The sequence below is a fragment of the Carcharodon carcharias genome, chromosome 21 (assembly GCF_017639515.1).
Source record: "Carcharodon carcharias isolate sCarCar2 chromosome 21, sCarCar2.pri, whole genome shotgun sequence".
NCBI lineage: Eukaryota > Metazoa > Chordata > Chondrichthyes > Lamniformes > Lamnidae > Carcharodon > Carcharodon carcharias.
The window spans coordinates 52459237-52486949 of NC_054487.1; the positions used below are offsets into that span (position 1 = coordinate 52459237).

General features: G+C 41.3%; 1 protein-coding gene across 1 annotated transcript in view; it reads right to left on the minus strand.

Moving 5' to 3' along the window:
* The window catches only part of dock4 (dedicator of cytokinesis 4), a 378537-nt gene that overhangs the window by 190412 nt on the left and 160412 nt on the right, over nt 1–27713 (minus strand). The window contains exons 10-12 of the mRNA XM_041215897.1: nt 26138–26198; nt 25876–26023; nt 16525–16613 (exon numbers count right to left, since the gene is read on the minus strand). Of these exons, the coding sequence (XP_041071831.1) occupies nt 16525–16613; nt 25876–26023; nt 26138–26198 (298 nt within the window). The remainder of the gene's footprint in view (nt 1–16524; nt 16614–25875; nt 26024–26137; nt 26199–27713) is intronic.

Genomic DNA, 27713 nt, shown 5'->3' on the forward strand with positions numbered 1-27713 from the left:
CCAAGCAATGACCATCTCCAACAAGAGAATCCAACCATCATTCCTTGACACTCAATGACATTACTATCGCTGAATCCCCTATTACCAATATCCTAGGGGATACAATTGACCAGAAACTGAACTGCACTAGCCATATAAGTACTGTGGTTACAACAGCAGGTCAGAGGCTAGGAAACCTGCAGTGAGTAACACATCTTCTGATTCCTCAAAGCCTGTTCACCATCTACAAGGCACAAGTCCAAGTGTGATCAAATACTCTCCACTTGCCTGGATGAGCGCAGCTCCAACAACAGAAGCAGAGTGACGCCATCTAGGACAAAACAGCCCGCTTGATTGGCAACCCATCTACAAACACTCTCTCTACCACCGGAACACAGTGGCAGCAGTGTGTACCATCAATAAGGTGCACTTCAGGAAGTCACCAAGCCTCCTTAGACAGCATCTTCCAAACCCATGACCATTACCATCTAGAAGGCAAGGGCAGCAGACACATGGGAACACCACCATCACCTGGAAGCTCCCCTCCAAGCCACTCACCATTCTGGCTTGGAAATATATCACCATTCTTTCACTGCTACTAGGTCAAAATCCTGGAATGCCCTCCCTAACAACACTGTTGGTGTACCTACACCCCAGACTGCAGCGGTTCATGGTGGCAGCTTATCACCACCTTCTCAAGGGCGATGAAGGATGAGGAATAAATGCTGGCCTAGCCAGTAATGCCCACATCCAATGAAAGAATAAAAAAAAATGCAATTCTCCATCTAGCAACGGATCACTTTCTTATTTCTTCAAACTGTATAAAATAACCAAGTAGTGGTATGTGGGGTGGTGGAGCAAATAGTTACCTGCCCTTTGCCTTCCAAGACTTGGTTCTGGATCCAATCCAAATTGATATATTTAAAGCTTTTAGTCATTCCAAGCATCTCATGTGAACTGGACTTGCATCCAACCAACTTCTACAACATTCAAGTCCAGACTGCGGAATTTGCATTAGAGATATCCAATGAGAATTGTTGGCATTGAAAAATGAAAACTCATGTCAGTGCACTATTCAATGTTATTCTGAGAAAGCATCCAAGCTTTTTGTCTTAGACATCTGCCGTACAGCCTTGCTGGTCACTTAGAGTTTAAGGCAATGTTCCCATTAATTTTCATAAAACAATCTCTGCATAGCAACAAATGGCCCATGGGTCTTAGTTTGGATGCGCTAGAGTTAAGGCTTATTGTTGGGGCAGACAGTAGTTACTTTTATTCCACATCTGGCCACATTGTCAATCTCTGAAGAATGTATGATGCTGACACTGGGTATCAAAAGTGAAGTATTCCACCCTCATCATATCATTTGCTGTTGACTGCCAGAAAGTTCGCCCAAAAAAACTAGAAGTATGTGCAAGAAAATGAAAATGGGAAATAAAGTTTGTCCAATGACTTGCACTTCATATTTGGATACTTGGAACAAAAAAATATGGCAGTGTGGATATGACTGAGGACCATTTCTATATTGAAAATTCCTGTCAGAAATTCTGCAATCAATAATCTAAGTCAAGCAATTTTATTGACATTGTCCACATAATATTCCACTAAATCAAAGGAAGGTTTAAAGTTAAAAGATGATTGCAAACAAATAAAGTCATACATAGAAAAATTCAGCAAGGAACAAGTTAAAATCTGTTGGGATCGAAATGTAAATTATAGTTCAGCAAGATGCAGTAATACCAGACAAGCAAGTCCCCAACATATAAAGGTGAAACATTGTTTTAAAAATAATGAGATGCAAGTTCCAACACTCCAGGTGACAAATATGCAGAATTATAACCCTTAAAAATTTGGGTTCCTGTTCCTCAAATGCTGAACATGCCATTCAATTACAGATAAATTTGACCAAATTGGGCTGACACAAATTTTGAACCGACAGTTGATGCCCGGTAGAGTCTTCAAACATAACAAAATGGGGATTAAATGAGGTACTCAGAATACTTAGGGCATTGAAACACAGATCCAAACGTTGTATGACACTGATCTAACAGTCGTGGATTCAGGCCGCCACAAATGGTACATGCACAAAGCTTAAGTGGCACAAGTCTGATATTAATGCCAGCCATCAGAATTTGCATCAAGATACTAATTCAGAGTTGAAAACTAAGCCTTGTACTTCAAAACTACTCCAAGTACCAGATTTTTATTTTAAGAGTGTAAAAGTTTGGTAAATCCTTGTTGTTTCACTCTTCATTTACACTGCACTGCGCTTCGCAGAATTTGAGAGTCTATTTAAAGTTTAGTCAAATGCACAAATGGATCAACAACTACGTATTTACTGCTGAGAAACCCTTTACTGTTTACTTGGTTGATTCGAACTGTGAACTATAATTAAACAGAACATTGTTACCTAAGGACAAAAACAACAGTAAAACTCCTCACCCTGTGGATCTTTCTCCCAGAAAAGTGTGATCACCTGGAACTCTATCCCTTGTACATGAGTTTAAAAAGTATATTTGCCAATTTTCCGCCTTCCCCCTCTTCTCCTTAAGGCACTTTACAGAGTGATGCTGTCTTCCAGAAGCTACCCTCCAGGTAACCTCCACGATACCAACAATATTGCCAGGGGTGTCAAAATCACTGTAGCTCTAAACTTCTATGTTAAAGGCTCATTCCAAGCTGCCACCAGCATCACTTCCTGTGAAGTTTAAAAATGTATCAAGGAAAATAACTTCACCACTTTCCCTGGGGGCAACAGACAACAGAATCAAAGACAGTTTTTTTTCCTGGGTAGTAAGATTCCAAAGATGCCACAGATTGTATATACTTGGCCCCAAAGGCTCCCACACACAATCCCATGATCGTCACAATGCAAGAATTCTGTTCCACTACAACACAGATCCTCTGTGAACAGCAGAACACAGATATCATGGTGATCATGCAGCCACCTACACCACACTATTGGCATTTTGAAGAAGAATTTAAGAAGCTAGGTGAGAACAGAAAGCATCTACAATACATCTTGTCTCCATGATCTCTTTTACTCAGAAGGGCAAGTGCAACAATGTTGTGGGAAAATCAACGCTAAGTTCCCGGCCAAGTCACACACCAACTTGACACAAAAGCAAACTACTGAAGTTGCTGGAAATCTGAAATAAAACAGAAAATGCTGGAAACTCTCAGCAGGTCTGGCAGAAGCTGTGGAGAGATAAACCACAGTGTTTATGCTTCAGATCTATGACCTTTCATCAGTTCAAATGAAAGGTTATAGACCTGAAACATAACTCTGTTTCCCTTTCCAGCGTTTTCTATTTTCATTACACATCATCCTGACTTCAACAAATATTGCAGCTTTTTCATTGTTACTTGATCAGCATCCTGGAATTCCCTCTCACACTGCTGTAGGAGTATCATGTTCACTTGGACTATAGTGGCTCCAACAGAAAACCCGCCACACCTCATAGCAACTAAGGTTGGATAATAATTGTGGCCTTGCCAGCATCACCCACAACTCAAGAACAAATAGTTTAAAAAAAATACTGGTGTTGAATGCTCTATCCTTTGCAATCCAAAGAAGCACAACCATGGACGGTAGGAGGACTTGGGCAATCAGGGCAGAAAGGAGGAGCAAGCACATATTCTCCAATAAGGTATAAGGAGAAATTATTTACATACCATTTCAGCAAACATCAAGTTGTGAAGCTTAGGATCATGGCATCTTACTTTTCGTTTTTGTGTACTCAGCTTTTTTAGGAATCTAGCAGTTTTGCTGAAGTAATTAAAGGAATTAATGCTATTCCAATTAGAATCTATGACTCAAAGACCCAGGCTTCCATTAACACAGCAATCTAATGTTACAGAAGATGGATCCATGGTAAAGCATGAAGATGTGAGAGGTGCAAATGGCTTTTTAAAGTAATTAACAGCTGGAAGACAGTCCCAAACGTGCAAAAATAGAACAGCACAATATAAAGCAGTATGCCTTCACGGGAACAAAACTTAAAATGCTTCAGTAACAATTATATTGATTATATATTAAGGTTCCTATAACAATGGAAGCTCAAGAGGGCACTAAAATTTTTTCCTGCCCCAGAAAGGAAGACAGTTGTGTACACACTTTCAGCACTACCCAAGATAGCTGAAATATTGCAGCAAAGAAAGTAAATCCTCACTTCTTTCTGCAGATTGATACTACAAAACAAAATAGAAGGTAGACGGAACTAAGATCATCTAGGATGCAATATGGAAACACGAACAAGATACATTACACAAATATTCCATTTCACAGCATTTGGGTAACTCAAAGGGATAATAGAAAATTATAAACCACTCCCAAGACTCCTGAAAACAGTATTAAGACAGTATTGGGAAAGTTCAGGGCAAGGTGACCAAATGCGTAGATGCTTCAAAGAGATACAAAGGCACAATTAGTAGAATGCCCTCCCCTGGTGTAAAATATTTTGATTCTGTGCAGCAGAGAAGCCTAAGGGGAAAGAATCTGGCTGTGACAAAGGTTCATTAATTTAAAATGGTCACTAAAGAGCGAGCAAAGATTAGAAGACATTGATATTTGCCAAGAGGTGGTAGAGCACGGATGCTTTGTGATATGAAATACTTCAGTGAGACGACTGAAATTTTTAAGGGAAGAGTGGATAAAAATTTAAAATAGAGGAAGATACAGACCTATGGAGAGACAACCAAGGAATTGGCTTTAGAATGCTCTAGGTAAGAATCAACACAAATTTAATGTGCCTCCTTCTGTGCTGCAAATTTCTACTTTCTGCTCATTTGAAAATGCTGAAAACATATAGTACATCAGACAGCTTCTGAATGTGGAAAAGCGGTTAATGTTTCCATCAGTAATTACTCTTGTTTCTGTTTTTCAAACAGCAAAACATTCCAAGGTGCTTCTTGAAGGAAGGGGTGCAGTGGACACCAAGCATGAAGGATGAGAAGTGAGGGGATGCAATGGATGAAAGAAATGAAGATTGCATTTATATTGCACTTTTGTTTTACAATCACCAGATGTCTCAAAGCACTTTAAGGTTGATAGTACTTTTTGAAGAGTAGTCACTGTTGTAATGTTGAAAATGCAGCAGCTAATTTGCGTTCAGCAAACTCCAAGAAATACCATTGTGATGATGACCAGGCCAACTGTTTTTATGATGTTGATTGAGGACAGAACACCAGAGATAACTTCCCCTCATCGTCTTCAAAATATTAGGAACATAGGAGCAAGAGTAGAGTAGGCCATTCAGCCCATCGAGTCTGCTTCACCATTCCATACAATCATGGCTGATCATCCACTTCAATGCCTTTTTCCTACACTATCCCCATATCCCTTTATGTCATTGGTATTTAGATATCTGTCAATGTCTGCTGAAAATACACTCAATGATTGAGCTTCCACAGCTCTCTGGGGTAAAGAATTCCAAGGATTCACCATCCTCAGGAAAATAATTCTCTTAATCTCAGACCTAAGTGGTTTCCCCTTCATTTTGAAATTCTGTCCCTTGGTTTTAGATTCCCCAACCTGTACCTGTACCTACCCTGTCTATCACTTCAAGTATTTTGTAGGTTTCAATGAGATCACCTCTCATTCTTTGAGACACTGGAGAATACAGGCCTAGTTCCCCCAATCTCCCTTCACAGGACAGTCCCGCCATCCAGGGAATAAGTCTGGTGAACTTTGTTGCATTCCCTGTATAGCAATAATATCCTTCCTCAGATAAGGGGACCAAAACTGCACACAGTACTTGAGGTGTGGTCTAATTAAGACTCTATATGATTGAAGGAAGGCTTCACTACTTCTGTACCCAAATCCTCTTGAGATAAAGGCTAACATACTATTAGCTTTCCTAATTGCTTGCTGCACCTGCATGTTAGCTTTCAGTGACTTATTGACCAAGACACCTAGGTCCCTTTGTACATCCACACTTTCTAATCTCTCATCATTTAAGAAATACTCTGCACATTTGCTCCTCCCACCAAGAGGATAACCTCACATTTTGTTCCATCTGCCATGTTCTTGCCTACTCATGACATTTGTGCAAATCCCTGTTGAAGCCGCTTTACATTCCCACATAGCTTTGTATCATCCGCAAACTTGGAAATATTACATTTGGTTCCCACATCCAAAGCATTGATGTCTATTGTGAACAGCTGGGGATCAAGTACGGATCCTTGCAGTACGCCACTAGTCACAGCCTGCCGATGCGAGAATGACCCATTTATTCCTACTTTTTTCTACCTGTTAACCAATCTTTGATCCATGCTGGTAATTACCTCCTATAACATGTGCTTTAACTTTGCTAACAAACCTCGTGTGCGGGAATTTATCAAAAGCCTTCGCAAAATCCAAGTACACTACATCCACTGATTCCCCTTTTATCCATTCTTAATAAGATCTCAAAAAAACTCCAAAATGTTCATCAAACATGATTTCCCATTCATAAATCCATGTTGACTATGCCCAATCAGATCATTATTATCTAAATGTCCATTTAACAGATCCTTTATCAGAGTTTGTAGCATTTTCCTACGAGTGATCTAAGGCTAACAGGTCTGTAGTTCTCTAATTTCTCTCTCCCTCCTTCTTAAATAGTGGGGTGACATTTGCTACCCTCCAATCTGCAGGAACCATTCCAGAATCAATATAATTTTGGAAGATGCTCATCAATGCACCCATTATCTCTAGCTACTGTTATGACATAGCAGTTGGTAAAGCTAAATTATTTAAAAATCCCAGAGGGAAACTTTAAGTAACTGTCATAACTTATATTTTTAAGTGGTATATTTGAGATGCAGCTCTAAATTCAGGAATAAGACCACCAGTTCTAGGTTTTCATATCAAATTACATGAGACATTCATTAATTTACACAAGTTCAACACATACACATGGCTACAAATTACTACTATCGTAACTTTTAACAAATCCCCAAACTAATCTCCACTAAGGCAACAACAACCCATAGGCTTTAAGCAGACACCAGGCAAAGCATTTTCACCTTACAAATTCAAAATGAGGTTCCTTTCACTTTAGTTCCTTTGCAGACATAGTGATAGGCTGACAGGCTTTGATCTGACATTGCTTCTGCCTTGCATACACAAAACTGCTGTTATACCGAGCACATCTCATTGAATGTAAATTCAAGCCCCTTTGAACTCCACCTCTTCTAACAATAAAACCCTTTCATAGTACCAATTTTATTAGTAATATAAACATTGCTTGGGTTCTGCTAGTGAGGTGCCAGATTTCACTTCCCTTGTTGAATGCTCTATTCAACAAAATGCAAATGCACTCTAACTTGCTTACATCTCAAAACTAGTATACGTCAAAGCACCCAGACTAGCTGTCTTTATCCAATTAATTCACACCCACAGGCGAACCCTCTATTTAAAAAAAATAATTTCCAATAAGGTTATATACATTAACAGCTTCATGACAGCCACCTCCTTCAACACTCTGGGATGTAGAATATCAGGTCCCGGAGGCTTATCAACCTTCTGTCCCGTTAATTTCTCCAATACAATCTTCTTACTAATACTAATTCCTTCAATTCCTCATTCTCCCTAGTCCCTTGGATCTCTAATTCTGGGAGATTTCTTGCATCTCCTTCAATGAAGAAAGACACAAAGTAATAATTTAGCTTATCTGCCATTTCTCAATTTCCCATTACAAATTCTCCTGACTCTGCCTATTGTGAACCCACATTTGTCTTAGCCAAGTATTTCCTTTTACATACCATCCGTTTTAATGTTTTTTTGCTAGATGACATTCATATTTTCTTCTCCCTTTATCAGTTTCTTGGTCCTCCTTTGCTGTATTCTAAAATGCTCCCAATCCTCTGGTTTACTACTATTTCTGGCAACTTTAAAAGTCTTTTCTTTTAAACTTATACAATCCTTAACTTCCTTTGTTAGCCATGGTTAACTTACTTTTCTTTTTGGGTTTTTGAAGGAATGTATAGTTGCTATAAACTATATAATAATTCTTTAAAGACTATCCCTTGCCTGTGTACCACCATACCTTTTAATTTATTTTCCCTAACTGCCTCAGCCAATTTGCCCCTCATAAATTTGAGCAAAGAAAATTAAGTTAACACCTTGGTTTCAGATTGAACTACTTCACTTTTAAACAATGTAAAATTCTATCATATTATGCTCACTCACCCCTAAGTGTTTTTTTCATTAGCCCTTTCTTGTTACATAATACTAGATCCAAAATAGCCTGTTCTCTAGTGAGTTCCTCAACATACTGCTCTAGAAAACCATCCCTAACACTCCAGAAACTCGTCCTCCACAGCATTAGTGCTCGTTAGATTTACCCAGTCTATATGCAAATTTAAGTCACCCATGGTTACTGTATTACCCATCCTACATGCTTCTCTCGTTTTATACCGTACCCACACTCCCACTACTGTTTGGTTGCCTATAAACAATTCCTGCCCATGTTTGCTGCCCCTTGCTGTTTCGTAGCACCACCTAGATTACACATGTTGTTCTTCCGATCTGGGATCCTCCCTTACTCGTGTACTGATCCCATCTGTTATTATTAGCGCAACACCACCTCCTTTTCGCCTGTCCTTCCTAATGCCATGGAACCTTTTACATCCACCTGAGCAAGCAGATGAGACCTCTGTTTAACATCTCAATCAAAAGATGGCAGGCACCTCCAACAGTGCAATGTCCCCTCAATACTGCACTGGAGTGTCAGCCTTGATTTTTGTGCTCAAGCCAAGGAATGGGACTTGAACACAGAACCTTGTACTTCAGAGGTGAGGGAGCTACTAACCAAGCCACACAAATATGGTATGCTTTGAGGAGTCTTTTGAAAGTCAGAAAACATTTGGCAAGGTGAACTAGTGTAAGCATAATATCACAGAGCAGACAATAGAATGGATAAAGGTTCTGCCACCCATGTTGCAGTGGGTTTGTAAGAATGCTAGTAGACACAGTCTGAGGACTAGAAGATGCATTATGGACATGGGATTATGAATAATCACCGAGGTAGTGTGGAGGAAGATCTGTGAAGGTAGCTAGAATTTTGGAGTTGAAACTGGGGGACAAGGAGCCAATGGAAGCCAGCAAAGCCACGAGTAACCGATGTGCAAAATAATGGAAAGGATAAGATCCGGACTGCAGACTTCTCGGTGCATTGGAACTCGCATAGCATAGAACATCAGATCCAGGAAGTGTGTTGGAAAAACATGAAACACAGAACTGGATCCAGATTTTCATGCAGAATGAAATGTAACCAATGCATAGGCAAGCAATGACCTGATAATAAAAGTAAGCAGTTCTGATGATGGAACATAAGTACAGTTTGAAACTCAACTAAAGACCGAACAGAATTCAAGGTTGCTTTACCTTCAGATTCATCATTTATGAGAGAGGAGGTTGGAATTAGCGCCAAAGGTTTGTACAACCTAACCTACAGTGCATCATCCTAACCCACTCATCGTTGGCACCAAATAGGACAGCTCAGTGGAAGTAAAGAAAATTCAGACTAATCAGCACTTAATATCAAAGGGGTAGCGGAAAGATTGAGAAAAATCTTGGAACAGTGAGTGGTCATGGAGAACCACTGTTGAGCATCATAAGCTAGCCTTGGCAGTATTAATTTCTCTCAAGACTCCTTCTTCACTTCACTTAGTCCAGTTGCTGGACATTCAAGCCCTCTTCATAGTGTTTGAATCTTACTTCTCCCTTACAAAATATGGACCATCAACACAAGCCCGAAACAGACCACTCTCCCCTTCAGTAGCTGCAAATTTCAATTTAACTCAGTAGGTGGTGACTGTGTAGAATGTACTGCTAGGGAATTAAATTCAAAGTAAAACTGGATGGGCTGTTAAACAGGTGCCCAATTTTATCATTTACTAGAGATGGATTAGGTTTAAATCACTTATGGAACAAGGCAGGGAGAGCTGGGTAGATTTGAAGCAGTTGGTAACTGAGATATACTTTTTATTGGAAATGGCAAGATAGGTTGCATATCTAGTATAAGCCATCTCGACAGCTTGAAATCACACATTTTTAAAAATTTGCTTGTGGGGTATGGGCATCGCTGGCTAGGCCATCTTTAAATGCTCTCAAGACGGTGATGGTGAGCTGCTTTTTAGAACCACTGCAGTCTAGGTGGTGTAGGTACGCCCACAATCCTGTTAGGAAGGGAATCCCAAGATTTTGATCAAGTGACAGTGAAGGAATGGTGATATAGTTCCAAGTCAAGATGATGAGTGTCTTGGAGGAGAACTTCCAGATGGTGGTGTTCCCATGTGTCTGCTGCCCATGTCCTAAGGTTGGAGGGGTCACAGATTTGGAAGGTACTGTTGAGCCTTGTTAGTTGCTGCAGTGCAATTTGTAGATGGTACACAGAGCTGCCAATGTGCGTTGGTGGAGGTAGTGAATGCTTGCGATGGATGGAGTGCCAATCAAGTGGCTTGCCTTGTCCTGGATGGTGGTGGGCTTCTTGAGTGCTGTTAGAGCTGCACTCATCCAGGCAAGTGGACAGTGTCCCAATCGACTCCTGGTCTATGCTTTGTAAATGGTGGACAGGCTTTGCAGAGTCAGGAGGTAAGTTACTTTCCCCAAAATTCCCAGTCTCTGACCTGCTCTTGTCACCACAGTATTTATATGGCTAGTGCAGTTCAGTTTCTGGCCAATACTAACCCCCAGGATGTTCAGTGGGGGAATTCATCGATGATAAAGCCATTTAATGTCAGGGAGATATGGTTAGATTTTCTCTTGCTGGGGATGGTCATTGCCTGGCACTTGTGTGGCATGAATGTTGTCTCCAACTTATCAGCCCAAGCCTGAATGTTGTCCAGATCTGAGTGCATATGCAAAGGGACTGCTTCAGTATCTGAGGAGTCACAAATGGTTATGAACATTATGTAATCATCAACAAACATCCCCACTTCTGGTATTATGATGGAGGTAAGGTAATTGATGAAGCGGCTGATAATTGTTGGGCCTGGGGCACTACCCTGAGGAACTCCTGCAGTGAGGTCCTGGAACTGAGATGATTGGCCTCGAACAGCCACAGCCATCTTCCTTTGTGCTGGTATGACTCCAAGCAGTGGAGAGTTTTCCCCCGATTCCCAATGACTCCAGTTTTGCTGGGGCTCCTTGATGCCACACTCGGTCAAATGCTGCCTTGATGCTGAGGGCAGTCACACTCACCTCACCTCTGGAGTTCAGCTCTTTTGCCCATGTTTGAACCAAGGCTGTAATGAGGTCAGAAGCTGGCTGAGCAGGTTATTCGTGAGAATGTGCTGCTTAATAGAACTGTCGATGGCCTCTTCTATCACTTTGCTAATGATCAAGAGGAGGCTGATGGGGCGTTAATTGCCCAGATTGGATTTGTCCTGCTTTTTGTGGACAGGACATGTCTGGGCCCCTTTCCTGGGTAGATGTAAGTGTTGTTGTTGCTGCTGTACTGGAACAACTTAGCTATGGGTATGGCAAGTTCTGGAGCACAAGTCTAAAGTGCTCTTGCCAGAATGTTGTCAAGGCCCCCATCGCTTTTGCAGTATCCAGTGCCTTCAGCCATTTCTTGATATCACGTGGAGTGGATCAAATTGGCTGAAGACTGGCATCCATGATGCTGGGAACTTCAGTAGGAGGTTGAGTTAGATCATCCACTCAGAACATCTGGCTGAAGATGGTTGCAAATGCTTCAGCCTTCTTATTTTCACTGATGTGCTGGACTCCTCCATCATCGCGGATGGGGATATTTGCACAGCCTTCACCTCCTGTTAGTTGTTTAATTGTCCACCACCATTCACAACTGGATGTGGCAGGACTGCAGAGCTTAGATCTGATCCATTGGTTGTGGCTTAGCTCTATCATATGCTGCTTCTAGAGTTTGGTATGCAGGTGTGGGGCAGCTCACCCAAATTTGGCACAAGCATCCAGATGTTCGTAAAGAGGACTTTGCAGAGTCAACAGGGCTAGGTTTGCCATTGTTGTTTCCGGTCCCTAGTTCGATGCCTGGTTGTCCATCCAGTTTCTTTCCTTTCGGACTTCGTAGCAGTTTGATACAAATGAGTGGCTTGCTAGACCATTTCTAAGGACAGTTGAGAATCAACATTACAGTGGGTCTGGAGTCATGTGGAGGCTAGACTGGGTAAGGACACTAGTGAACCAGATGGGTTTTTATGGCAATCCACAATGGGCACCATTACTCTGTCTAGCTTTTGAGTTCCAGACTTAATAATTGAATTTAAATTCCACCAGCTGCCATGGTGGAATTTGAATCCATGCCGAGAGCATTAGCCTGGGCCTCTGGATTACTAGTCCAGCGACATTGCCATTACACCAACACCTCCTTTATGTTCCTAAGTAATCTAGACACAAAAAAAAAAACAATATTTCTGTGTCAATGCCAAGTCATGAAACCTATATCTAACAAGCACTATTTATTCATAAGAATGGCAATGAAGTCTGGACCCTCAGAACAACTTTAACAAGCATGAGCAACTGGGGATTTGCCTTCATGTATGACTTGTAGTCTTTTCTTTTTCCTCTATTCTTTCATCTGATGTGGGCGTCGCTGGCAAGGCCAGCATTAGTTGCACAAGCTAAATTGCCCTTGAACTGAGGGACTTGCTCGACCATTTCAGAAGGCAGTTAAGGGTTAACCACATTGCTGTGGGTCTTAAGTCACATGTGGCTAGACCAGATAAGGAAGGCAGATTTCCTTCCCCAAAAGGACGCTAGAGTGAACCAGGTGGGTTTTTACAACAATGATAGTTTCATGGTCACCATTACCATAGCTAGCTTTCAATTCCAGATTATTAAATGAATTCAAATTCCACTAGCTGCCATGGTGGGATTTGAACCCATGCCCCCACAGCATTAGCCTGGGCCTCTGGGTTACAAGCCCAGTGACGTTACCACAACCATAACAGTCTTCCCAATTGGTGATTGTCAGATCACCACAGATAATCAGAATCACTGTCCACACTAAATTCTGGTCAAAATGTTCACTGTTGTGGTATTGCTTGAAATTTAACTTTAAATTAGTAGATAATAGTGGGATGAACTCCACCTACTGCGGATCTCAAGATTATCACATACTGTCTACTCATGCATTGACAAACTTATATACGCATGTATATACAACAGGAGTTGTAAAGTCAACTCCAAAATCACAGGGTTGCCTTGTGTGTACTGGTCATGCCTTATGCCAAAAGATGATGATGCCAAATAAGCCAAATGTTCAAAGTTTTCTCTTCCAGGAATCAATGAATCGGCCTCGGCTTGAAGGCAGCTTCTACGCTGGCCGCCAACAGAGAGAATATCAGGGGACAGCAGCAATTGTTCCCTCACCATATGGCTAATCATCAAATCATGAAAAAGCTGATGACTCAACATACAGTACTTAATTTATGATAAATCAAAGAAAAAGCAATTGTATAGCAACGCAATGCTTAATGGAGTTTTTTTAACGTCATGAAACCGGTGGTGCCTAAGGAATACCCAACGATTTTGATGTTTTTTGAAGAAAAATACAGGAATATTGCCAGATTTGACATACATCCAGGCAATTAAAATGGATTGAAACTACTTGAAAAAAAAACCCGACCTGGCTTCAAAATTTCAGCACGGTGCTTGTTTTGTATAATTTCTATTTATAGACTTTACAAAGCATAAAGATGACATTATTTAGGAGGGGGGGCACAGAAATTTAGTACAGGACCCTGATATGCTGGATTTATACTTTGTGTACAATGCATCTTATCACCCCACATGGTAGTGGTAAAAACTACAATATCTTGCGATAAACATGAACTTTCTGCCATTTTTAGGAATATAAAGTGATATTACTTTCCTCTGTTGCTGAATTTCATTAGGTGCTTAACCTGGCATGTCCACCTCCATTCAGAAGACACAAATTAAATTTACAAAATATATTTTTTGAGAATGTTGTAGTACCAAAATATTCGGACCATGTATTTTTTATACAGTATTACTCGCACCCTTAAAGTGCTTTTAAATGGGGGAAAAACAGGGATGGAATTGGTAATGGGTGCAGAAAGCACGGTTAAAGACAAAGCCTGTGAATAGATTTTTGAAAGTAAGGAAGCACGCAACATTATGGAGGGATATAGGGAGCGAACTGTGAAGGGAAAACATAAATAGCCGAAACAGCAGCCGCAAGTTGTGATGCTGAAAACATTCAAGACAAGAAGCAGCCTGGTATGTGGGGTATGGAGTGCAAGCATGGACTGGAGGGATCATGGAGACTGGTGGAGTGAGATCACAAAGGTTTCAAAACAAAAGCAGAAAAGCCAATTTACTAAGGCACTAAAGCCAGAATAGCTAGGCAAGGATGGCAGTCTGGGACGTTCTAAGGTGAGGAAACTGTAAGTAAGTTATCATTATGGAAGGTGTAGGTGGAGAAGGCAGCTCAGGTGGCATTTTAGAATTTGGGCCTCCAGCGATAACTGTGTAAATTTATATTTTGGAGGAGCTAGGGAAGAAGTAATGTTGGAGGCAAATTATGTTGCATGAAAACAAAAAAAGTGTACTCATTGATGTTTGGGAGCAGGAGTCAAACTTTATCATGTGGGATAGCTCAAAGAGCCACCACAGGCATGATGGGCTGAATGGTCTCCCTTCTGTGCTGTATCATTCTATGATTTTAAGACAAAAAGTGCAGTTTCAAATTCTAAACATTGAAATGCATAGACTGAAAACAAATTAAAATTTTCAGAAAATTTTCAAGTAATTTTAATTACTTGTGCATTAAAGGATGAGTAGAATCAACATTATTCAGGAACTCCACTTATGCAACAAGGTCCAATAAAAACCAAGCACCAGGATTTTCATCGTTATAAATATTACATCATCAGTACTGGGTGTTTTGTTTGAAGTTCCTCAAAACAATTTTAGGTCCTTTCCAAAAGGAATGAAGCAGAGACATCATCATTACTGAGTGCACAACACCGAGTGGATTCCTTCCCCTCTGCGAACAAATGACAGTTTTCTAAATCGTTACCATGGAATCCTTTGTGTATTCTGTTTCTGTTGCTTTATACTGTCAATAACAAATACACCATGTTACCATTTCATGGTTGTTAAACTCAAACACTAAGTAAATCACTTGTTTTTAATTACTGAACTATAACAGATACCCAAACGTGCCAATTGCTGGATACTGAATTTATAGCAAGAAAGCAGAGCAGAATTTAGTCCAGCATTTACTTGTTAATAACACACTAGAACAAATTCCCAGCCATTTTCTAATACAGTAAGAGACAGTGTTTTGCCTTCATTCCTCCCTTCCCTCCATGCTAACCCTGTTTGTTCTTCAACATAAAATGTCTCCTTTTAACAAATAAATACCTTTATTTTGCTCATGTTGAAGAAACATTTCAGAAACTATATCTTTGATCAAGTTTTGTGATTTTTTTTGGCTCAAGAACATAACTCCCTCTCTGTGGTTTCCTAAGTGAGGTTAGCAGCGCCAGCATCAAGCACTCCTGTGCAAAGCATAGCAACTGAAAAATAAAGCCCCCTCGACTCTGTGCAGAAGTGAACCTTTTCCCTAACTGAGCAGGGTATCTCCTTTTGCAGTGGTGGTGTTTCTGTCTCCAATACGGATTTAGTACATATTTGTAGGGGTGAACCTATACCCACCAGTAACTGGGTTGAGAATGTCCCAAACTGTCTTACGTAACCGGAATCTTCCACCCGATCAGTTTGGTTTTGGGTTCAATAACATGCACCTTTTATTATTATTATTCATTCTTGAGATGTGGACATCACTGAAAAGGCCAACATTTATTCCCCATTTCTAATTACCTACAAGATGGTGATGAGCCAACTTGAAACATTGCAGTCCATATGATGGAGACACACCCACAGTGCTGTTAAGGAAAGAGTTCCAGGAATTTGACCCAGCAACAGTGATGGAACAATAATAATCCAAATCAGATGGTGAATGGCTTGGAAGGGGGGTAGCTCAACTGGGGCCAGTTCCAATTCTCATTTAAATTCAGGCAAGTTACAATTAATTTTTCCACAAGGGGGGAAACTTGCAGGTGGTGCTGCTCCCATGCATTTGCTTCCTTTGTCCTTCTAGATGGTGGAAGCATTAGTTTGCAAAGCACTGTCAAGGTAATTCCACTTGAGAGGCTACTTTATTAAAATGTATATTATACTATTCAAAGCTACTGAGTAGGAACTTACTTGTATAGATGGTGCGTACAAATCCAATCACTTCATGTATTTTGATGGGGCAATACAGTGTAATTATTGCTTTATAACATTCTGTTCTAGAACTAAACCAGGAAGTTGATTGTTACATCCCTTTGAGAGAGGGCACTGTGACTTGAATTGCAAAATGGAATTTGTTTATCTCTTATAGTTTCTATGCAGGTTTATGAGGGCCCTGAATATCTCTCAGTTCTGCTTATGTAATGTAATTCTAGTGGGAATGCTCCCAATGGTATGGTCATTCGCATTTCATGTTAACGAATAAGATGGAAAAACCATTGTATGATGCAAAACATTGAAAATTTTCCACTCACCAGCATTTGAACTTGTCAGATTGTACCGTGCATTTAGCTTCTTGATAATATTTTCATGTATTTGGTACCATTCACTTTCAGTATTGCACCTGAAACAAAATGTAATGCATAGGTTCAAAAGGAAATCTGAAAAATGAGTCTGTAAATATCCAAAATTATTTGAAGTATTGGGCACATACTTGCCCAGCTGGCCATGATAGTGGCTGGGGTTGCACTAGATGCTGCCCTTTTGAGTCAGTGGGAAGGCATCTCATTAACATGGTTGGGGAGGGCACAAGTGCCACTGCCAGAGATGCACCCTGAGTGTCACTCACAATAGGCTACTGAAAAACTCGACCTTGTTTCATGCCTGGGATGTATATAGAGGGGTGCTGTCCAGGCTCACCCAAAAATCATCTATTGGCTGCCTAAGCATGGGTGTCCATTGATTTTTAATTCTATAACATAACTGGGTCTCCGCCATTTCTATAAGGGTTCGGTCCATATCCCACCAGAACTTATGTGGGTGACCAGCAGAGCTTCCAAGGAATTTCAGATCCTAGTATGTGCATATAAAACAGAATATTCAGAAACTGTTAAACGTATTTATCTGTACCTATAATTTACTGATTAGTTTAAAAAGTACAGAATTTTAATTGCAATTCAAACCTGACGAACCAAAAAGCTGTCCTAATAGTGTGCTTTAATGGAATATTTGGGGCATTAATTAAAGTAGTCCTACCAAATCCCATACCTTGTTACCTTGTACATTGTGCTAACATTTTAAGTAAACAGTTGCCTCGCTCATATTGTCACTGAAAATAAATTATTTTGTATTTAATCTTCTTAGTTCTGATTAAACAGTCTGAAATTCCTCCCGAGTTTCGTTGGTTTTTCACCCCAACTCTCATTAAAAAAAGATAATAAAGTTAACTGTACTGGAGAACTCACCACTAGTTCTACTGAAAAGGCAGCCAGATTGGTTCTCCCTCAATTCTTGGATATAGTTCACAACTTATATTGAAGAAGTAAATTCAGCCCATCCCCATTCAGTATATTTAAATATTCCACATGACTTAACATTTATTGAGAAAATTGAATTCATTTACCAATTAAGAGTAACCTTTTGTTTATGGAAAGATACCAAATGAGAATTAAAAAGCTTGAAACCAGTGCCCTTTACTTCTCTTCCCTTCCTGTTCAATGGAGTTTATCCACTTAAGTAATGGGGATTGTCAAAGCCACAATGCACCTTGAAATACTGAGCTTCAATTGTCTCCAGTCTGGAAAAGAACTCAACAACAACCTGTTACGTCTGCTCCCAGCAACATCAGCTAAATAGAATTCACAAGGAGGAAATTATACGCACCAACCAACCCAACCTATCACAACTGTGACTGGCCTCTTCACCCATACGCAAAAAAAAATGTTCTGCTGAGCTCTTAAATGAACAGCACATTTTAAATGCGTCCTGGGGATTTAAAAAACGGAAATACAAACCCATGAATTGCCACTTAACAAGTGTTCAGAAGAATGAATTAATGCCCACTGTAATGTTTTTCTGGATGTCTGAAATGCAGATTCTGCATATTGGAAAAACAAACACTAAGTGTTGGAAATATATAGTCATAAAGAATAGTAAAAGATTGGCTGTGACCAATATTTTAATAAAGTTGGCACCTAAATATTTTTGAAACCTGTGGCATATCAATAACACATTAACAATGTGTGCTTGTATTTATACACAAGATTTCAGAAAATAATGCAATAACTAAGTTATGCCATTCATCATGCTTTACCATAATTTACTGGGACATTTGCATTACTCCTGATGGGCTCACCTAAGCTGATAAGTTTGTTCTCGCCACTCAGTCCACCATTGCTTGCTGATGGCTGATTTACCAGACTTCTACCATTATTCTTCCACAGGCACTTAGACGAAAGAATAATTATGTGGGAGACCTGGTATTGTTGTAACTTATTGCCCTCCTTTTATTATCAGTCTCTGAGATCAACCTGGCCTCACTGCAGACACCATGGAAATTGCTCAGTTTTTTCCCTACATTTTGGCAGTCTTTTCTTGCTAATTTTACCATCCCAGATGCTTCTGGTGTTTCAAGGCAATTACAATTAGGAGCTCCACCTCTTTCTATGCATTAGGAACTTTGGAAAAACCAATCCATTGCTTCTTTCTTACCATGCATTCCTTGGGAGAGAAGCAAGGGAAGAAGCTGGAGACAGAAATGATCTCTCTACCCACCTTTTCCATCACCCTCCCAGAGTGCAGAGTAAACAAATCTTATTCGAGGTACTGTTGGAAGATCTGTGCGTGCGTAAACTGCACATCAACAAGAACCTAACTGGTCACCTCAAACACCTGAAGCTGTGGTTCACCTTCTGTAGGGCTTGTCAATGGCAATGATGATGGTGATAATTTCTTTGGCTGTGGTCCATATCAGTCAGGTCCTGGAGACCTCTGAAATATCAGCCAAGGAGCTGTGAGGAACTGCATTTAACAGGTGACAGCTGCCTTCGTCCACAGGGCTTCTGACTTGATGAATTATAATATTTCTCTTAAACAGCAAAAGGACAGATCCATCAATTTCCACAGGCTTGCTGGCTTCCTCAGGGGGCTGTCCTTGATAGGACCGACGTTCTGCTAAAGGTTGCATTTGAGGAACTTGTCACTTACATTGACAAGAAGGGTTATTACTCGTTAAATGTGCTAATTGCCAGCAATGCCCAACTTTAAATCGTGCATGTTAATTCAGAGCATCAGGAAATGTCTGTCATAACGTCACAATGTATTTGTCCTTCGCCACTCTACCATCAATGACTTATACAGCAGGTAGGTGTATCCTGGAATTCAGGGCTGCCCACTGAAGCTGTAGCTGATGGCACCATTTTGCATCACCAATGACGTAATTAAGAAAAGGTATAATGCATGCATGGCAACTTGGCAAGAATGCAGAGGACCATGAAGAGCATAAAGCATGCTTCCAGTGCCTGGATAGATAGGGGGTATCCTGAAAAGTGTCCCAGATAAGGTAGCAAGGATTAAAGTCATTTGCTGTTTACTACAAAATTCACTCTGCAATAATAGTTCACCTATGCTTTCACAGACAAGTGGAACTGAATGATTCCAACATGCCCCAAGGTGTTTGGGTGGTGACCTCCCAGAGAAAAACACTCTCAGAGGCCAGAGCAGCAGAAATACGTTGGATCAGGAAGCCTGTAATAATTTTCTCATGGAATGGTTCCTGTGGTGATGGGAACATGAAGAGAACAGGCAAGCTTTAAACCAGCAGTTGAACATTTATTCTGTGCAACAACAATCAGCCAACGAACAAGTGGTGTAAAAGCAGAGGAGAAGAACCATGCAGTAAATTCTCATCAGGACGGTTCAGCAAGAGACAATTACTGCAAAGTAAGCTGCAGACACAAATGGAGAAGTCTATGCGCCTCTACATAGAGGAACATTGCTGGGCAGCAACACACAAGATGCAACAAGGATGGTGGCCAATTGAGATAACTCTGTATTAACATAGTCAATCATGAAGTAGTGCATTGTTCTATAAATTATGCAATTGTTTTCTTCTAACAGTATTTGAGATAGGAATGTTATTAACAGTAGTAAACAAATATTCTACGCTGTATATGTCTACACCCTCACCTGAAAGCTAAGTAGCACTATGAGGTAGTCAATTCCAAATTAATACAAAGCACGGACGAATGTGCAAAACCTTTATATAAAAATAACAATAAACCTAAATCTTTCCTGTAACACTTGAAATGTAAATTTCTTTAAAATTAGTGAACAATTTTTGAAGGAGCAAAGCACATTAAATCAGCTTTTAGATAAATTTTTGCAACCATTTGCGAGATCAAACCATTTACAACTGGTTCCAACCGAGATGTGCCTGAGGGAATGTAGAGTGAGAACGAGAAGGACATGGACTTTGCATGCAGGGTACCTTACACCCTTGTACACCTGCACCTTCTAACCTGTGTGTGCACAAGTCCACGTGCCTTATAAACAGCCTCTGCAGCCAACATGCTAGCCATGATAAGCAAGTTCCTAAGTGACCAGATCCCAGGACTGCTTTAACACGACACAGGGAACAGGTGTGGTCTCAAAATGGATAGCTGCCTTCTGTGATGGGGAAACTGCCAGTTGCATTGTTGAAGAGTGGCCCTCAGCAGATGGGCAGTGCAAGGCTCATGTATCTATAGAGATGCAGCCGTGGAAAATGTAACCATCCTGCCCATTAGCAGCATGTCCCTTGGGGACCGCGACTGTTGCACCAGAAAATAGCATTGCAATGCGGGTGGGGCCATCAGCTACAGGGCAGCTGTGGACATCTCGACAATCAGCTGATGTCCTACACAACCTTCCAGATTCTCAGAATGATACAGCATGGAAGAAGGTAATTTGACCCATTGTGCCTGTCCCAGTTCTTTTGTAGAAATATCCACTTAGTCCCAATGCCCTGTTCTTTCACCACAACAAAAGGCTAGTCCTTTTCAAATATAAAGTTAACCCTCTTCTGCAAGTTATTATTGGATCTTCTTCCACCACCCTTTTGGGCAGTGTGTTCCAGGTCATAGCTTCCTGCACAAAAGCATTTCTCCTCAACAGGGTTCTTTTGCCAATTATCTTAAATCCATATGCTCAGGTTACTGACCTTCCTGCCTCTGAAAACAGCTTCTCCTCATACACTCCATCAAAACACCTCAAACTTGAACACCTTTATCAAATTTACCCTTAACTCTCTCTGCTCTAAGGAAAATAATCTAAACTTTTCTAGTTTGTATGTAGAATTGAAGATTTTTATGCCTGATGTAATGTTGGCACATCTGTTCGGCACACTCTCTAAGGCCTGGCAGACGCTGTCCAGCTCCACCAAATTTTGTCCAGCACTCCACAGAAGAATGTCACGTGGTGGTCAATGGACCTCCAATGTTGCAGATGGAAACCTGTGCTACCACTGCATTATCCTCCTTTCCAATTGCAGGCCATCAGTAGCCCTCACAGCCAGGAGGTACCTTCCTGTCCCCCCTGTAGGTTGTCTCTCCTGTCCTAGAATCTTCATGGCAATGGTTGGAACATCACATCTGAGTGGGGAGGTAGGTGTGTCATGTGCAAAGTGAGAACGCTTTAAGTAGATAAGGCAGCAGCGGTTGTGCCCAAGGCAGGGGGTGGGGGTGGGGGAGGGCAGGGGTTGGAAGAAAGGTGCCAGGAAGGTGATCAATTGCCACCCCCTCCTTGCAGGCCAAAGTATCCCTGCAGTTACAGGATCCTCTCCTTAAGTTGAGTGCACTCTTTGATCAAAGGGATTCCTCCTCCATTTCACGCATGCTCCCATGGGTTATGCATCACTTCACCCTGTGAGGGGAAAACAGAGAATAGGTTACTTGGGTTGCTTTGTGTGAAGTGCAGGTGTCGAGCTAACTATTCTTTTCAGACAATAGAACTTTTTTTCAGCAGACATATGAAGGTGTCAAATTCATAAGCTGCTCACTTGGAAAAGGTTGGATCCCATGGCAATAGACTTCTATGACCTATTTATGTCTTTGAGTTCTTTCTTGAGCAAACAAACAAATCTCATCGTGAAAGCACCTGAGCCTTCATCATTCTGAAGATACTAACTTTGAAGTAAACTCCTTTTCAACTTGAGCCTTTCTTCACAAAAAATCTGCTACAACAGACAAATTTTGCTAAAAACAAAAATACCTGGAAAAACTCAGCAGGTCTGGCAGCATCTGCGGAGAGGAACACAGTTAACGTTTCGAGCCCATACGACTCTTCAACAGAACTAAGTAAAAATAGAAAAAAAGTGAAATATAAGCTGGTTTAAGTGGGTGTGTAGAGCTGGATGGAGGGCCAGTGATAGGTGGAGATAGCTAAAAGACAAAGAGGTGTTGAAGGTGGTGATAGTAAGGAATGTGCTGATTAAGGGTAGAAAGCAGGACAAGCAAGGTACAGATAGCCCTAGATGGGGTGGGGTGGGGTGGGGTGAAGGGAAGGGATCGAAATAGGCTAAAAGGTAGAGATAAAACAATGGATGGAAATACACTTAAAAATAATGGAAATAGGTGGGAAAAGAAAAATCTGTATAAATTATAGGAAAAAAAAGGGGGGGGGGTCGGATAGAGGGTGGGGATGGAGGAGAGAGTTCATGATCTAAAATTGTCGAACTCAATATTCAGTCCGGAAGGCGGTAAAGTGCCTAGTCGGAAGATGAGGTGCTGTTCCTCCAGTTTGTGTTGAGCTTCACTGGAACATTGCAGCAGGCCAAGGATGGACATGTGGGCATGAAAGCAGGGTGGAGTGTTGAAATGGCAAGCGACAGGGAGGGCTGGATCATGCTTGCGGACAGACTGAAGGTGTTCTGCAAAGCGGTCACCCAGTCTGTTTTTGGTCTCTCCAATGTAGAGGAAACTGTATTGGGAGCAACAAATGCAGTAGACTAAATTGAGGGAAGTGCAAGTGAAATGCTGCTTCACTTGAAAGGAGTGTTTGGGCCCTTGAACGGTGAGGAGAGGGGAAGTAAAGGGGCAGGTGTTGCACCTTCTGCAGTTGCATGGGAAGGTGCCGTGGGAGGGGGTTGAAGTGTAGGGGGTGATGAAGAAGTAGACCAGGGTGTCCCGGAGGGAACGATCCCTGCGGAATGCCACCGGGGGGGGTGAAGGGAAGATGTGTTTGGCGGTGGCATCATGCTGGAGTTGGCAGAAATGGCGGAGGATGACCCTTTGAATGTGGAGCCTGGTGGGATGATAAGTGAGGACAAGGGGAACCGTATCATGGTTCTGGGAGGGAGAGGAAGATGTGAGGGCAGATGTGTGGGAGATGGGCCAGACACGGTTGAGGGCCCTGTCAACCACCGTGGGTGGAAAACCTCGGTTAAGGAAGAAGGAAGACATGTCAGAGGAACTGTTTTTGAAAGTGGTCTCATCAGAATAGATGCGACAGAGGCGAAGGAACTGAGAGATTGGGATGGAGTCCTTACAGGAAGCGGGGTGTGAGGAGCTATAGTCGACATAGCTGTGGGAGTCAGTAGGCTTGTATTGAATATTGGTGGACAGTCTATCACCAGAAATTGAGACAGAGAGGTCAAGGAAGGCAAGGGAAGAGGACCATGTGAAAATGATGGAGGGGTGGAAACTAGAAGCAAAATTAATAAATTTTTCCAGGTCCAGACAAGAGCATGAAGCAGCACCAAAGGAATCATCGATGTACCAGAGAAAGAGTTGTGGGAGGGGGCCAGAGTAGGACTGGAACAAGGAATTTTCCACATACCCCATAAAGAGACAGGCATAACTGGGGCCCATGCGGGTACCCATAGCCACACCTTTTATCTGGAGGAAGTGAGAGGAGTTTAAGGAGAAATTGTTCAGTGTGAGAACAAGCTCAGCCAGAAGGAGAGTATTGGTGAATGGGGATTGTTCGGGCCTCTGTTCGAGGAAGAAGCAGAGAGTCATCAGACCACCTCGGTGGGGGATGGAGGTGTAGAGGGATTGGATGTCCATAGTGAAGACAAGGCGGTTGGGGCCAGGGAACTGGAAATTCTTGACATGATGTAGGGTGTCAGAGGAATCACGGATGTAGGTGGGAAGCGACTGGACAAGGGGAGAGAGAATGGAGTCAAGATAGCAAGAAATGAGTTCCGTGGGGCAGGAACAGGCTGACACGATTGGTCTGCCGGGACAGTCCTGTTTGTGGATTTTGGGTAGGAGGTAGAAGCGGGCCGTCCGAGGTTGTTCGACTATCAGGTTGGAACTTGTGGAAGGGAGATCTCCAGAGGAGATGAGGTCAGTAACAGTCCTGGAAACAATGGCGTGATGTTCAGTGGTGGGGTCAAGGTCCAGGGGGAGGTAGTAGGAAGTGTCTGCGAGTGATGCTCAGCCTCTGCGAGGTAGAGGTCAGTGCGCCAGACAACAACAGCATCACCCTTGTCAGCAGGTTTGATGACAATGTCAGGGTTGGACCTGAGAGAACGGAGTGCAGCAAGTTCAAAGAGAGACAGGTTAGAGTGGGTGAGAGGAGCAGAGAAATTGAGACGACTAATGTCATGCCGAGTTTTCAATGAATCAGATTTTGCTTATGACTTATAATGGAACTCGAGTTCTGAATTGAAGCCGAGACAATAGTTACCTTTCTTGTCATGGTCAGATCATTTAGCAGTACCACCCAATTGGGGCACAACCAATATGATGATCAACCTTGTGGCCACTTCTCTCCATGCCACCAGAGTCGCCTGTAAACCTTTAAGTCCCAGCAGTAGATTGCACCACATTTTGACCTAAATGATCCTTGTCCCCAATATTCAGAGACCATTTCTTCGGCTCTTCCTGCAATGTTTCTGTGGAAAAGGGGATGTGCAGAAACTGGAGATTATCTTTTACAGTATTTTAACATATTTAGAAAAAAAACTGAAATGTGCTTTTAAAATGGATGATTTCATAAATTGCCACTTACCACCTAGTGTAAAGGCTCAATTTGAGTTATGGCATGGGGCTCCCAGCTTGTGTTGTGTTGTTGATCTGCAGAGTAGGCCAATGGCTGCATGGCGAACAAGGTCCTTGATTTGTCATTGGCTTCTCTTGTATCATATCTGGACCAATTTTCCAGTACATTTTGGCATAAGTTTAACAAAAAATCAATGGAGAATGTAACTACCTGTACCTGAATGTAACAGCGAAGGCCACCAATCCCATTGTTCTGGCAAATCCTGCCTGTTAATTGATTTGTGTATTTGTGGCATTTGCAAATTTCAGCTTGAAGGAAATCCCACCATGCATTGATGCATGCTTCTCTAAAAACTCACCAACACCAAATCCAAGCAAGTAACAAGCTGCAACTGAATGATGGGATCCCAAGATTAATCCTGCGAGCAGCTAAGATACTGACAGCCTTATACATTCAAATTAATAGTCAAACTTCTATTTGCTGTCACTTCAGCACAAGTATTTGAGACATAGCTTACGCTATTCTTAGTGAAGCAATTCACAATAAAGCAGAAAGTATCTCTTGATAGCTAAACCTGATGAACATAAGCTATTTCACCAGACTTGCAGCTTCTCAACACTACAGTGAAGTTAAATTTAATGCTACAAATAATAACCCTTGCCTTTCGTTGACACTGATGTATGAACATGTGCGCCAAAAATCTGCAGGTTGCCTTTTTTGAAAAATATTGGAATTAAATCTTCTGCTGACAGTTAGGGGCCAAATAGAACAGGCACTTGTCCACATCACTTGGACATGAACCCAAAAGAAAACCAATTATTTAAGCAACTTTTTAAGATTGGGTCTCATGTCATGAACTTCATCATTGAGCAAACACTGGAAAGAGAGAAATTTTACTGTACATGTAGACTTTAAGCATGTAGTCTTCTTTACAGTCCCTGGTATCCCTTTCAGTTTGCAGCAAGTCTGCAATGCTCAGGACTGCACAACCAAATGGTCGTCGGTATTGTGTGTTGGAAGTGTTTTTCTTTTCTCCTGCTGCCATTCGACCTACAGTGTATCAGAAACATGCAGTCACTTTTTGGCATGGTCTAAAAGCATACAGGGAAAAAAAACAGGTTGAAAAGGTTAAAGTCCTTTGATTACAAAAAAAATTAACTTTACCCAGTCTTATAATGTGAACAGTAATATATATATCCTTCCTGAGGTCGCTGCTCCCCAAATCCTGAAAAAGACACTCGAGATCAGAGCAGATTTGGATAACATTTTACAACGTTATGCTGTAATGCTAACTAAGTTTGGGTTTTCAGTTTTATACTGATGATTTAAACCAGATCTGTAACAAATTAATCTTTTTTCTGACTTGAGCAGTGAGATATTTTATGGTCAATGTTTCTTAAATTCTGAAATAGAAATTGGAAAATAAATCTTGAGTGAATCAAACTGAATTTTTTACTCAGTTACTTTTGGTTTCCTTGAGCCGCACAGTATTGGGGCTGGGATAGCAGTTCTACTTCCAGGCTTACAACAAGTATCCCATGATCCACCAACTAATAAAGGTTAGGGTGACATTAGAAGTGAGACTTATAATATTAAACAGTGAGGGTGATCACATTTCTACTTCAGTATAAGAAACTAAATTAAAAGCATCACCATAGCTTTTATGTCTTATATTAAAATAAGTGCAAACTATAAGGTGCATGAATACAACCAGCTGATGATATTCAATGTCTAGCTTTCTCTCCCTCCTTTTGGTGATGAGAATGCAGGAAGCGAGCAAAAAGGAGGGTGAGGTGGGGAGCAAGGATGACAACAAAGGGGGAAGAGCAAGGGTGAAAAGGAGACGGGAGAAAAGTGCAGGTGGTTTTGTAGGAGAACAAGGATGAGGCAGGCAAAGCTAGGGAAGAGGTTGAAACATGGAGAAGGGCGAAGGCCAATTTTGGGTGAGCTTCTGGCTGACTTTGGGGCATGTTGCAGTCATCTCATCAGTGTTGCGCCTGCACTTGCAGGCTGACCAATTTCTACTCCAATTCTCTTATCAGAGGACACCAAACATTTGGAATAGCCTATCCAAGCAGGCAGGGGTAGTAGAGAACATACCAAAATTTAAAGAGGGATAAGTACATAGGTGCAGTAAGATAGGAGGTTTGTGATTTTTCAGGTTAACCCAATGGAGATCATCTTTTATGGTTTTAGATAAAGCCCTTTAAAGTCTTATATTTCAATCATCATTGAGACAGATGGCAAGAAGTGGGCAGGGTATGTTGTTTTAATTGCATCTAATGATATGTAATGGGCAGCATGGCTTCCTGAAGCTTGCTGAATTGCCTCAAGGAGTTGAGAAAGAATTCCCTGAGATTTTCCCTCAAATTGAGCACAAGATTTTTTTGAACCCTGGTGCAAGTATTACTTGGGGAAGGCTGCACAGATGTACTATCCCAGAGATGCAGTAATATTGATAGGCCTGGTAATTTTTATTTTTAATGAGTCAAAATAAATTGACAGAACCCAAATCGAATCTCATCGGTGAATAAAATAAATGCACATATTTGCCGGTTCAAACACAAAATTACAGGGGTGCGTTAATAGTTCAAGAAGTTAATTAAACTATAGACTATTTTAATCTTATGAGCTGCTTTGTAGATGTACTATTTAAATTATTTTCAGAACAAATAATCAACTACACAAAATACTTCTTTATGCAGGTTTTCTTTTTTTAAAAATGGTGTTATCAACGTGT